A 12,685-nucleotide genomic window follows, 5' to 3' on the forward strand; every position below is an offset into this window, starting at 1 on the left:
TACCTAACATGGAGAACGACAGCGCTACAGGGCGTATCTTCAGCGAGAGGCTGGCAGAGAAAATCCCCCCGGCAATCCCTGAGACATCAGCTCCTGTATCGGGCCATCTGAGCATCGATACCGATTCTGCTGTTGGCAATGGCGTTGATCACCCAACCACGCCGGCGCGTGTAGAGCCTCAAACAGCAGAAGAGCTCGCCCACTCGGAGCGTTTCGCCTTGCGAACTCTGCCTGGTAAGTTATGACTCCTTACTTGGATCTGATCATTTGCTAACAGTGGGCCTATCTAGCCTGGATCCGATCTGTCGAAGTCGAGCAGGAGGAAGAAGAATCTACTGCAACCGATCGTTTACTTCCTTCCCAGCCAGGAGACGCATTTGTCGCCCAGCACAATCACTCTCCTTACGCGTCATCCAGACCTCAACGCGCTCAATCCACTACCAATGGTCTATTCGAAGACGACTCTCCGCCGCGTAACCGTGAATCCCGCTGGGTCACATTCTCGCGCACCATCCAATACCCCCGGGAAGCTGGCAGAGAGGAAAAGCATGTCACATCAGACTGGATGAACGAAAACCACGGTGATTACTCGCAGCCATGGCGCGGTAAGCACTTGGAGGGCGATAGCCCGGAGTTTCCGCTACACAGTGGAGGCCGAAGGGAGATTTGGTTCAAGCGCTTCCATAACACACTTTTACGAAGTCCCATGGTCCCAATGGTTCTTCGGCTGACGGTCTGGTGTTTTTCGCTCTCTGCACTGGCTCTAGGTGGTTCAATTCAGCACATGGCTGACAGCATACATCGCCCTCAAGGCCCATCGGCGTTGATGGCAATCATTGTTGATGCGGTCGCTTTGGTTTATCTCGTCTATATCACATTTGACGAGTATACATCAAAGCCTTTGGGCTTGCGGTCACCCTCGGCCAAAGCACGGCTGATTCTACTTGACATCTTCTTCATCGTATTTGATTCTGCCAATCTCAGTTTAGCTTTCGCTTCTCTTTCGGAAGTGACGGGCTCCTGTACGGAGGCAGAGGTCAACCAGGAGATCGATCCCCGCAACGATGGGATCTGCGTGCGACAAAAGGCACTAGCTTCTGTACTGCTTATTGCTTTGCTGGCTTGGTTGATGACATTTGCGATCAGTGTTCTCAGGTGAATCCCCCCTCTATCCCCCAATTGATGTGCTTCTCTGCTAACACTTGACTAGACTTGTCGAGAGAGTGACACAGTGAGACCTGTATGTTACTATTTTTGACTTTTCAAAGTAAAATATTTGATTTCTTGCTCTATTAGCGATCATTGCCTTGCACACTTTTGCTACACTTGCAGGGCAGGTCCGTCGACACCATACAGCGGGTCACGTTGAAACCAGGCCACATTATTGATGCTCTGCACCTTTTCTTTCTCATTTGGCTTCCCATAGCACATGTCCCATTGCTTGCCAGGGGGATATGCGCCGACCATTTGGAAATCCTCCTGGTTCCCACGCAGGTCCTCCAGGAGCCGATGTCCAACCCCTGCAGGAACAATAATCAGATCACCGCGCTGAACGCTCGGCTCGAATCGCTCGGGATTCTCCTCGCCGCCGAAACACAGACGCGCGCTCCCCGACACAACGCCGAGTACTTCGTGTGTTGTGGAATGGAAATGGGTCTGGCTGTACATGGTATATACCCACTGCGGTATGACTTCAGCCACTTCTTCCAGGTGTCTCTCGAGCTCCGCAGATCTAGCATTGAAGGCTCCGTGGTAGATCATGAGTGGTTTGGACTGGATCGATGTATTGGGAATATGGCGCCATTCTGGAATCTGGCGAAGAGTTACGTGGATATCAGACTGGGGAGTTATCATGTTGAGAGTGTATTGAACAGGAGTTTGGATTAGACAGTTTAAATCACTTTAATATTCGAAATGACATCATTGCGGGTCCATATAAGGTTCTGGCGATTCGATACTCCCTCCGATCATCCATCCATCTTCTTATAGATCGAACGTCAAATGGCGTAAAATTCTGTAGTCTCAATATTCCAATCGCAAGTCTACTGATCTAGTTTTATCCAAACTAGAAGTCGTACCATTGCATAGTGAATCTGTCTACCCTACCTTATGCTGGAAAATCCCTCGATGTAAAGGCCAGTACTCATAGCATACTCTGAAAATAAATCCGGCTTACTCTTGGCTTTAATTTATATTTATGCTGTCTCAAAACTTCCCGATGACCACGAGACTTGACTAAAGCCCTACTATACATGGGGCCACTGAATAGATCATATTTTCCATTTTGGTCCGACAGCGCAGCTTATGCCTATTCACTTTGCAACCTTGGAAATAATTGATCTTGCAAATCAAAGATTGCTGCCAGACCTATGGGCTTGGATGTCGCTATAGTCCACGTAAAGTGATCTGTCATACGACAGGAAACGATAGTGACTTATTTGCTCAAGTATATACCTTTCAGTATACCAGTATAGACAGAATCATACCTGTATGATCAATTCTATCCACTAGCTCCCTCGAAAACTAGAAGCAAAGAAAGTGTACTTGCATTCAACAAAGATGTTTCCGATAAATGCGATGATGTAGATTTGATGGCTCCGCCACCTCACCGCCTGCGGCAAAAGGCCATCCCCACGCTGGGCCTTCTCAGCCTCATCTCTTTGATCCCCTTCATCTACCTGTTTTCTTTTCTAAATCTTGCTCCAAATTGATTGGATAGGCTGTGTCTACCTGCCATCCTTCGATCTCGCCTTTCCCAACCCCCCGCTGCGCGTCCCACCTCTCAGGCGCTGAAGTCATTTGATCACCTCGAAGATCTTTGAGGCGTGACTTGTGGCGCTGCAACCACTCTGAGGTCATTCCATAAGGTGGGTAACTTGCAGCTTACTACAACGCACGCCATTTTACTGACTACGAGGTCAAGATCTCCAACCTCGACTCCCCACCTCGCCTACAAACCCGACTCATTTTCGCCCCTTGCAATTGCGATGTCTCTCGCGATGCCGCCGGTGCCCCATAAGGATGACCTCGAATCGACGTGAGTTGATGGCAGCAATAGGCTGCTGAGATTTGGATGTGTAGGGTTGGCTGACTGTGTGCTAGGTGGTCGTTCCTTGAAGCGGGGATTGAGAGCGTAATGCTCAACCTGGACGCAGGTATCGATATGAAAACTGTAAGTGAAAGTCTCGGCGTCTCGATCTCTCACATTCCAAATAAATCAAGGGAGCTGACTGATTTTGCACACTTAGTACATGGGTCTCTACACGTGTGTCCAAGTTTCGAATCCTCTGGCTGCCGTCTAATCGTGCTCATAAACTGATTATAGGGCTGTCCATAACTTCTGCACTTCACAAAAGGCCGTCTCCAGCGGCCAAGGCTTGCAAGCCCAACGTGGGGGTTCGTTAACCTTTCTTTTCAACTCTCTCGCAATCTCATCAAACTCCATCGGCTTGCGACCAGCGCTGACTATCTACTCAGCCCATCTGTTGGGCGAGGAACTTTACAAGCTACTAGGTGAATACCTTTCCCGCCATCTCGCCGAAGTGTACAAGCAATCACAAAGCCACACCGAGGAAGGTCTGCTTGGCTTCTACATCCGCGAGTGGTACCGATACACGACCGCCGCCAAATATGTCAACCACCTTTTCCGTTACCTGAACCGCCACTGGGTCAAGCGTGAGATCGACGAGGGCAAGAAGAATGTCTTCGATGTGTACACCCTGCACCTGGTCAAGTGGAAGGAGGACTTTTTTGAGAATGTTCATGAGAAGGTTATGGATGCCGTTTTGAATCTGATCGAGAAGCAGCGGAACGGAGAGACCATTGAACAGTCCCAGATTAAGTCTATTGTCGACTCGTTTGTATCCCTCGGTCTCGATGAGAATGACAGCTCCAAGTCTACCCTCGATGTTTACCGCACATACTTCCAGAAGCCGTTCATTGCCGCTACCAAGACCTACTACGAAAACGAGTCACGGCAGTTTGTCGCTGAGAACAGCGTGGTGGAATACATGAAGAAGGCCGAGGCCCGTCTTGACGAAGAGAAGTCTCGGGTTGGTTTGTATTTACACCCTGATGTTACCAAGAGTCTCACCGATACCTGCCTTGATGTGCTTGTCACCGCTCACTCGACCTTGCTACGCGATGAATTCCAGATCTTGCTCGACAACGAACGCCAAGAGGATTTGGCTCGCATGTACCGACTTCTTTCTCGGATCAAGGAGGGCCTGGACCCTCTGCGCACCACCTTTGAGAACCATGTCAGACGGGCCGGTCTCGCTGCTGTCGAGAGGGTTGCATCCGATGGAGATAACTTTGAACCCAAGTTGTACGTTGATGCGCTGCTGCAGGTCCACACACGCTATCAAAACCTGGTTGATGATGCTTTCGCTGGTGAATCTGAGTTTGTGCGCTCTCTTGACAACGCTTGCCGTGAATTTGTCAATCGAAACCACATCTGCAAGGTCAGCTCTTCCAAGTCGCCCGAGCTACTCTCGAAGTACACAGATTCGCTACTCAAGAAGGGATCCAAGTCTGCGGAGGAGTCTGAACTCGAGGAGATGCTCTTGCAAGTCATGACAGTCTTCAAGTACATTGAAGACAAGGATGTCTTCCAGAAGTTCTACACAAAGTCTTTGGCCAAGCGTCTGGTCCACACCAGCTCAGTCTCTGATGACGCAGAGACCAGCATGATCAGCAAGCTGAAGGAGGCGTGCGGTTATGAATACACCAACAAGCTGCAGCGCATGTTCCAGGACATCCAGATTTCCAAGGATCTCAACAACAACTACAAGGACTGGCAGGACAAAGTACTGGACGATGATGATCGCAAGAGACTGGCCGATGCACAGTTCCAGATCCTAGGAAACGGATTCTGGCCTCTTAACGCGCCGACAACACCATTCCTTGCGCCACCCGAGATTGTCAAGACCGCAGAGCGGTTCCAAAAGTTTTACTTTGATAAGCACAGTGGTCGCAGGCTGAGCTGGCTGTGGCAGCTATGCAAGGGTGAAATTAAGGCCAACTATATCAAGAACGCCAAGGTGCCTTACACTTTCCAGGTTTCGACCTACCAAATGGGTATTCTGCTGCTCTTCAACGAGACCGATACTCTTTCCTACACCGACATTGAAAAAGCCACCACCCTCGCCCCCGAAATTCTCGACCCCAACCTCAGCATTTTGTTAAAGGCCAAGGTCCTGATTGCTAGCCCCGAGGGCGCCAAACCCGAGCCCTCCACCACATTCACGTTGAACTACAACTTTAAGAACAAGAAGATCAAGGTCAACCTTAACATCCAGATTAAGTCTGAGCAAAAGGTAGAAACCGAGGATACACACAAGACTATAGAAGAGGACCGAAAGCTCTTGCTTCAGGTATGTTCCGATAGACACCTTCTACATCCATTAATCTGTTCTAACAAGCCTTTAGTCCGCTATCGTCCGTATCATGAAATCGCGCAAGAAGATGAAGCACGTCCAGCTGGTGCAGGAAGTCATCCAACAAGTCAAGTCTCGTTTCCCACCCAAGATTCCCGATATCAAGAAGAACATCGAGGCTCTCATGGAGAAAGATTATATCGAGCGCATGGACGGCGACGAAATCTCCTACATTGCTTAAATATCCTCAACTTACCCCCAACCCCAACCACATCACCATCTTGCCTCTTTTCTTTTTCTTTTTATCTACATTTTCCTATCGTCCCATCTAGCCAGCAAGTTTCTATACCCCCATGTTTTCCCCGTCCATCGTCCACGAACGGTGAATGAGGAGTCCTCACACGGGGACATATCCATCTTGCTGCTCTAGACCCGGGCAGGTAGTTAGCAGTGGATTAAGGCGGGGATAGGAGCATAGGAATTTCTCATTGTGTTGATTTATTTTTTGTTTCCATCTTCATAGCGCTGAGATGACACCTCAATGATGACCTGGTTTTTTTTCCCTTCCTTGTTTCTTTGCTCTTGTTCTTTAATGTCAAAACAGAAAATAGATAAATATTAATTTTTGGATCTAAATTTGCTGCTCAGCTAGTCCCCTGATAAAATCGCACAAGTTGCCCACGGTATGTGTATGACGCGAGAAATGGGCTTGATATATTGATACCTACCTCAGCCCTCATTCTAGATATCCATTGATGAAGATGAAATCATAAAGGATAGAGCCGTGAACGGACTTCATTATATATATAACAACAAGAAGGAATCACGTAGGATCGTTGGTTGGTACAAGTATACCAAATGCAAAAAGCGTACAGTGATGAAATCCCAATGCCAATGCCAATGCCAATGCCAAAAAGAAATGAGCGAACTCTCATCTCAATCCAAATGAGTATGTACCCAGCTCTGGCTCTGAACTCATTACACGTCCTTAACAGGAAGAGCAGTCAAAGATTCATCACGAGATTGTCCCCCACCAGGAGGCATATTCTCCTTCTGATTCAAACCCCCATTCTGACCCTGATCCTGATCCAACTCCAACCCAAGACCCTTATTAGGCGTAAGCGCAACAGACGAGAAACCATCCGTATCAACGGTCCCCGTATTAGCCCGCTCAAACTTCCCCTGCGTATGAATCTGAGGCCCACTACCCCGATCTTCTTTCTTAGCCTGCTTCTCCTTACCACTCTCCCCATAAGCCGGGAAACCCTGAGACAAAGGAGACTTGGGGAACGGCATATCTGCAGACTCAGACGCAGACGAGTCATCCCTCTTGAATTCACCACTCTCACGCCGAAGAAGAATATTACTCCATCGTTTCCTGCGGCTAACGCTGCGCGTTAACCCGCCGTCGGTGGTGCTATCGATACTTCCTTCGCTTTTGTGCTGAGCAGAGCGGCGGCGACCGCGGTCACGGTCTGATTCTGCGATTTCCGTTACGACAGATAATGTCGATGCGGAGGGTGATGTGACACTCGGGCTCGTGGCTGCGTTTGCATTTGCAGCTGCGTTTGAAGTTGCGGTTGCGTTGAGACTCGGGCTTGGAGAGGCGCTGCGTTTGTCTTGCCATTCGCGCCTTTTCTCGCTAGCCCATGAACCCCACGAGCTGAAATACGCGCCTGCTTTCTGGCCTGCCGCGCTGACCGATGCTTGGGCTTGGGTCATGTCGACTGAAGCACGGGGGCGGGGCTCCGAGTCTAGTGTTGAGGTTGAAATTGAGGCGGTTGGAGAAGTGGGTGATCCTTGGGATTGGGTCTGTGTCTGTGCTTGTGCTTGAATGGCTTTCTCTTCATTGCGTTTGCGTTGGGCTTCGCGCATGGACTCAATATCGGACCAGAAGCTGTTGAAGGCTGCTGTTACTTTCTTTTGGCCGGTTGAGAAGTGGCGGTTTAGAGCCTCGCGGCCTTCGCGGACGCGTTCGTCTAGGTGGAGGTCTGCCACTTGTTGGGAAACGCGGCGTTGGACATCCTCCATTGTTAGGCCGCCTGCGCTTGGGTGGCGGGGCTCGGTAATTGAGAAGAGGAGGGCGTCGGAGGTGAGACGGGAGAACAGGGCGTAGTTTGAGGTTGTTTGCCATTGGGTTAGGAATTCCATATTGAAGTCGGTTGCTGGGTCACCTTCTATGTTGTAGTTCTGTAATTGGGTTCTGCTGCGGGTGGATTCCCCGGCTGTGCTTGAGGACAACTCCTCGTGGTATTTCATCGAAGATAACAAAGCCAGCAGGTATTCTTCGAATTGAAGTCGGATGAATTCTTCGGAGCCCATGAACCCGAGGGTCTTAGGCCGTGAAGGGTGCTCCTCGTCCCAGGTGTCATTGACGATTTGCGTGAGTAGGTCAATCCAGCGCCTGTCAGCTGCGGAAAGGGCAAGGGCAGTGCGTAGAGAAGGGGAGTTGATAACGATGCTGTCTTCGTCGAGCTATTGAACAGTCAGATGTGATACTCTGTAGGGAGTAAGGAAACTGACATTGATTAAGATATCACTGTAGCGGTCCTTCTGCTGTAGGAGAAGCGAGTTGGTAGAGCCCACCACATAGGACTTTGTCCCATCATCCGCCAGCAGATCCAGCAGCTGGAGAGGTGTATAAGGGCCAAACATGCTTCCCTGGAGATGAGTTAGCAGACGCGAGAGAAGACATTCATATTATTTCCTACCTTTCCAAAAATCTGTAACGGCAAGCCCATATATGCCAACACTAAAGGGTCAGCAGGCAATTCGCGATCCAACGCCTTGGAATGAGCCATACAAGAACTTCTGTCACTCGTCTTGAGAGATGTAGGCTTCTCAACAGTCTTGGAATAAGTATCAAAGGACGGATCCGCACAGTCCTGAAGGCTATTGATGAGGCCGGGTATTAAAGATATAAGAGAGAACTGAATCATGCACAAGCGTTCACAACGCGTTCCAAAGAAAAGCATCTGCATTTATCAGCATGGCTCTGGCAGAAATGACAAGGCCACATACCTTGGGCTGCAACAGCAGTCCCTTGAAGAGAACCAATGTCTGATATTTGAATTCATGAATCATCTCGCGGAGCGACAGACCTAGCAAAATCAGTAACAGTTCATATGGACATATAAGACGGTATTCTCACCCAAATTTTGGTCTTTCGGGCCATTATCATTCAACAGGCTAACCACGAGTCCCTCGCGGAATTTCTGAAACCACTTTAGCACACTGTTCAGCCGTATTGCGATAGCCAGCGCATACCTTCAGAATATCAATATCCGAGAATTCACTAAAATAGCCCAAATTAGCCCCTATATCCTTACTACCTCATTCTGTGGGCCCAATTCAAGCAGCCGCAGACAACATCCCACATACCGTTGCGCAAACCAAGCAGAAGTAACAACAGACAACTTCTCCCTCAATTGACCAACTCGCTGCGGCGTGTCCGTAACAACAACCACAGCCTTCTGTACCGTCGACCGCGTAACATCCGGGTGGCGATTAATGAGCAGACTCGAATCAAGCTGCCTCGAACAGGAAATACCAAATAACGAAGTGGCAGGGATTGTATCCGACTCCTTTCGGCAGAGTGTAAAGTATGAGAATTCCTCCGTCGACCTGTATATCAACCAGTTAGCCGATCTGGCGCAGGATGGGTATATCGTTGGATTATGAGTTGGTCTCAGTCATAGAGAGAGATATAGGTAGTTCGTACAGATGCGCTCCGTCAGAAAGTGCCATAAAAGGTAAGAGGGACCAGTCATTTTCGACAGCCGGGTCTGTTCCTTCGTCGGCGATACAGTGTTCGATCTCGGGGCCGCTGCAGATGTCTCAGTCAGTAGGGCTCATTGTGTGGCAGGCAGAGCTTGTTTCAAATGTCAAGTTTCACTCTGATGGAGTCTGGAGAATCGAGTCTTTGGTTGCTTACCGTGCATGGTGGAAATCAATCACCAACACAATCGGGTCTTGTTTATGGGTAGCCATGGCGCCCGATAATAGAAGAGGGAGTCAGGGCGGTAGAGGTGGCTTCAGGCGCTTGAAAATGAATGACTGGAAATGGGGGAACTAGTGCTAGTGTGTAATGAGGTTCTTCTCCTCCAAAGCCACAATATTTCCCATGAAGATGAAGATCGCAGATCGCGAAACAGGGGAAAATGATATGGTTATCGCGCACGTTCTGACTGGCCGGGGTGGCGGGCGGTGAGCAGTCCCGCCGAGACCCTCAATATACGGTAGTTGATATAACTTGATGGTTTCTGACTTGATTGTTTTCTTACTTAGTTAGCTAGGTAGCTTAGTTGGGTTATGTCTTTAGTACTCTTATGGTATTGTAGAAAATTAAACTGCCGAACAAAAAAAACGTAAGGTGCCCATCGCTCAAATCAGATCCCCTCATTTCTCCGAATCACCAACCATTTCTGACGACGCCGAATGAGCTATGGACAAATAATTCCAGAAAGACAAAGACAAGGAAGAGAAAATAAAGATCGATAAAGATAAAACAGTGCCAACTTCACATCTTTTAAAAATTTCGGCTGGGGAGATTTGAGTCTGATATCAAGGGCAAGGTGTATTATGGGGAACACGCAACTATGCGTAAGCCTGGGTATCATTACCCTGTACTGCGCCTTGCATCAAAGCCTGACCGGCCTCGTTGCCTTGTTCAATGTTGTGGAAGTCGAGGATCTCGGAGTACCTGTGCATGTAAGTAAGGAAAGAGGGAACAGAGGGAACGAGCAGAGCGAGCGAAACGTACATCATAATCTTCCAAGTATCCACGGGCAAATCAGCATCATTGAATGACCAATCGAACTTTTCTTGTGCGACGGGCTCATCGGTCGGGTCGTGGTAGGGGGCCAGGTACTCGTGGGCTAATGCGTCGGGGGCCTGGATTCGCTGCTTGGGGTTGAACACGAGCATCTTCTCGAGCAGGTCAACCGCTAGATATACAAGTTAGCGCTTCGTTCAAGTCCATTCCAAGAAGTGACATACCATCGGCATCAGCGTTCTTGAACTTATTCGCAAGCGGCTGGCGCTCGCGCTTCGGTAGAGACTTGACGAATCGCAGAGTCTGCGTCTTGTTAGCAAGTCTTCATCTTTCACTGGAAGATTCACTCACATTCTCGCTGCAGATGGTTTGAATCACATCATCTGGCGGGGTACCCAGCAACTCAGTAATGATAGAGAACTGGTTGACATGGTCCTTTCCGGGGAAGAGAGGCTTGCCCTCCAACATCTCGGCGAAGATGCAGCCCGCACTCCAAATATCCACCTCAACATCATACTTTTGCCAAGTAAGCATGATCTCGGGCGCACGGTAGTATCGTGTTGAGACATAGCCAGTCATCTGAGGGTCCTGGATGCGAGCCAAGCCAAAGTCGCAAATTTTGAGATCGCAGTTTTCATTAATCAGGATGTTGCTAGGTTTGAGATCCCGGTGGACAACACCCGCGGAGTGGACATATTTCAAGCCACGCTATACATGGTTAGATTCGGGTTGCAGCGAGTTTTCATAGAATTCTTACCAAAATTTGGTATAAGAAGTACTGAATAAATTGCTTTTCAAGAGGGCGCGAGGTCAGGAGTCGGTGAAGATCGGTTCCGAGGAGTTCGGTGACGAAGTAACTGCAGGAATTAGCGTGAGGCCCCCACTTTCCGATAAGAGTGCGTACATGTCTTCCAGAGGCGAAATGAAAATATCGCTCAAGCTAATAATCTGCGCAGTGTCAGTATTTTGAATTCAGGCAATTCAGGCCAGGTCAGGCAGGTCAGGCAGGTCAGGCAGATATTCAGGCAGTACGGACGTTTTCGTGGCGGAGATGCTTGAGCAGCTTCAGCTCCCGGTACGTGCGCTTGGAGAGCACGGGAGTGCTGAAGGGCTTCATGATCTTCTTGACAGCGACTGGCTGGGCAGTCAATTGGTCTTTCGCAGAACTATCTCATCGAAATCCGGTTAGCAAACTCGTAAGCCTCGACATGTAGCCTCGTACGACACAAGAATGCAACATACCAGACCAACCCGAAGGCACCCATCCCCACCGGCTGCAGCTCGGTATACCTAAGTCAAAAGTCAGCTCTGGGCAGATTGCGAGAAGGCTGCGCGCCTCCCCCCGCCTGAAGGACATACCGGCTGGTGATCTCAAAGGTGGTACCGAAGATCTGGGCACGCACGAATTCCGCCATGATGAATGAAGGTACGGATACGACGTGAAGAAAGTGAGATGAAGTCAAATGAGAGACAGATGAAGCCCAGAGGAAAGGGGCGCGAAGAGACAGAGTGTGTGGGGAAGTGAAAAGCGCAGAAAACAAGGAAGGTATGACGTTGGCGCGGGACCAGGTTTTGGTGGCTGACTAAGATCTAGATCTCTTTTTATATCTTCCTGTGTATTCTCCATTATATTCGTTCCTTTCTCTGCCGCTATCTCAGTCTTTTTCTCTCTCTTGCGTCGGACTACATTATGTTATCTTTGTTGTTCCGCTCTTCTGTTCTTTGCTCTGTTCTCCCTGCTGTCTCTCTACCTCTCTCGCTCTCTCTCACCTCGCTCCACCTACGTGGCCTAGACCGGAACAGGTGCCGGCCTCATTTTCCACCCATTGACATATAGCAAATTCCTCAATTCACACTTGTCATTAATCTGCGCTTAGCTCGGAGGTACTTGGCTGTTTAGATCGAACCCCTCATCTCAATAGAGTCAAGATATACCTCTACTAAACCGAAGCTTCTGCCCCTCCAGGGAGTAATATCCGGTCTAGACCATGTGCATCTCTCAGCATATCAGATGCACCGCATATCTACACTAAGCCTGTTCGGATGTGTGTGACGTGGTGGGGCTTGGACTTTTTGACCAAGTCATCACCGCTATCTCCTCCAACTTATATATTGTGTTGGGCTCGGGCGTAGTATAAGAGCCTCCTGTGAATTTAGCCAACTCTTTTCGCCCCAATATTGATATGTTACGAGTCTGTCTCGACCAGTGTTACGGATCTGGCTGAGACCTGTGAAACACAACCTGCCACGCTACTGCAGGCATGTAACAAAGACATTTAAAGAATGAATGTGACTGGACAATGCGGCAAGTGCTTTTAAACTCTGGAAAAGCCCTTGGAGGTTTCATGTTCCTGTATCGGACAAGACTATATATATCTCTCTCTCTCTCGCATCCAATACTTCCAAGGTTTGCTTTTTCCGGGTGAATTGACCTGGTCACAGGACTGAATTGACTTCACTTATAGTATTCACCGGATCGTATACCCTGAACAACTACAATGTGGAGTGTTCGAATAACCCCGCCTGGTTCGTG

General features: G+C 49.1%; 5 protein-coding genes across 5 annotated transcripts; 2 read left to right on the plus strand and 3 right to left on the minus strand.

Moving 5' to 3' along the window:
• Positions 1-8: 8 nt before the first annotated feature.
• On the plus strand, positions 9-1,235 carry N7508_006241 (phospholipase D regulator; the record flags this gene model as incomplete). Its single annotated transcript, XM_058464307.1, has 3 exons — positions 9-234; positions 291-1,155; positions 1,211-1,235. The coding sequence occupies 3 exons, from the start codon at positions 9-11 to the stop codon at positions 1,233-1,235; spliced, it is 1,116 nt and encodes a 371-aa protein (XP_058318160.1).
• An 85-nt stretch (positions 1,236-1,320) lies between these two features.
• Positions 1,321-1,854, minus strand: N7508_006242 (cupin domain-containing protein; the record flags this gene model as incomplete). Its single annotated transcript, XM_058464308.1, has 1 exon — positions 1,321-1,854. The coding sequence occupies one exon, from the start codon at positions 1,852-1,854 to the stop codon at positions 1,321-1,323; it is 534 nt and encodes a 177-aa protein (XP_058318161.1).
• A 1,133-nt stretch (positions 1,855-2,987) lies between these two features.
• On the plus strand, positions 2,988-5,619 carry culA (cullin culA; the record flags this gene model as incomplete). The annotated part of the gene is made up of 6 exons (XM_058464309.1): positions 2,988-3,037; positions 3,103-3,172; positions 3,249-3,265; positions 3,326-3,396; positions 3,478-5,375; positions 5,431-5,619. The coding sequence occupies 6 exons, from the start codon at positions 2,988-2,990 to the stop codon at positions 5,617-5,619; spliced, it is 2,295 nt and encodes a 764-aa protein (XP_058318162.1).
• Positions 5,620-6,356: 737 nt separating this feature from the next.
• Positions 6,357-9,368, minus strand: N7508_006244 (uncharacterized protein; the record flags this gene model as incomplete). The annotated part of the gene is made up of 10 exons (XM_058464310.1): positions 6,357-7,853; positions 7,902-8,039; positions 8,090-8,130; positions 8,182-8,353; positions 8,400-8,479; positions 8,530-8,593; positions 8,646-8,673; positions 8,760-9,002; positions 9,100-9,204; positions 9,313-9,368. The coding sequence occupies 10 exons, from the start codon at positions 9,366-9,368 to the stop codon at positions 6,357-6,359; spliced, it is 2,424 nt and encodes an 807-aa protein (XP_058318163.1).
• Positions 9,369-9,974: 606 nt separating this feature from the next.
• On the minus strand, positions 9,975-11,567 carry sakA (mitogen-activated protein kinase HOG1; the record flags this gene model as incomplete). The annotated part of the gene is made up of 9 exons (XM_058464311.1): positions 9,975-10,080; positions 10,141-10,324; positions 10,377-10,455; positions 10,504-10,860; positions 10,910-11,009; positions 11,057-11,100; positions 11,189-11,318; positions 11,395-11,442; positions 11,512-11,567. 9 exons carry the CDS (start codon positions 11,565-11,567, stop codon positions 9,975-9,977), a joined length of 1,104 nt encoding a protein of 367 aa, XP_058318164.1.
• Positions 11,568-12,685: the final 1,118 nt, after the last annotated feature.

This window comes from Penicillium antarcticum, assembly GCF_028974205.1.
Source record: "Penicillium antarcticum strain IBT 31339 chromosome Unknown utg000006l_segment0_segment0, whole genome shotgun sequence".
Classification (NCBI taxonomy): domain Eukaryota; kingdom Fungi; phylum Ascomycota; class Eurotiomycetes; order Eurotiales; family Aspergillaceae; genus Penicillium; species Penicillium antarcticum.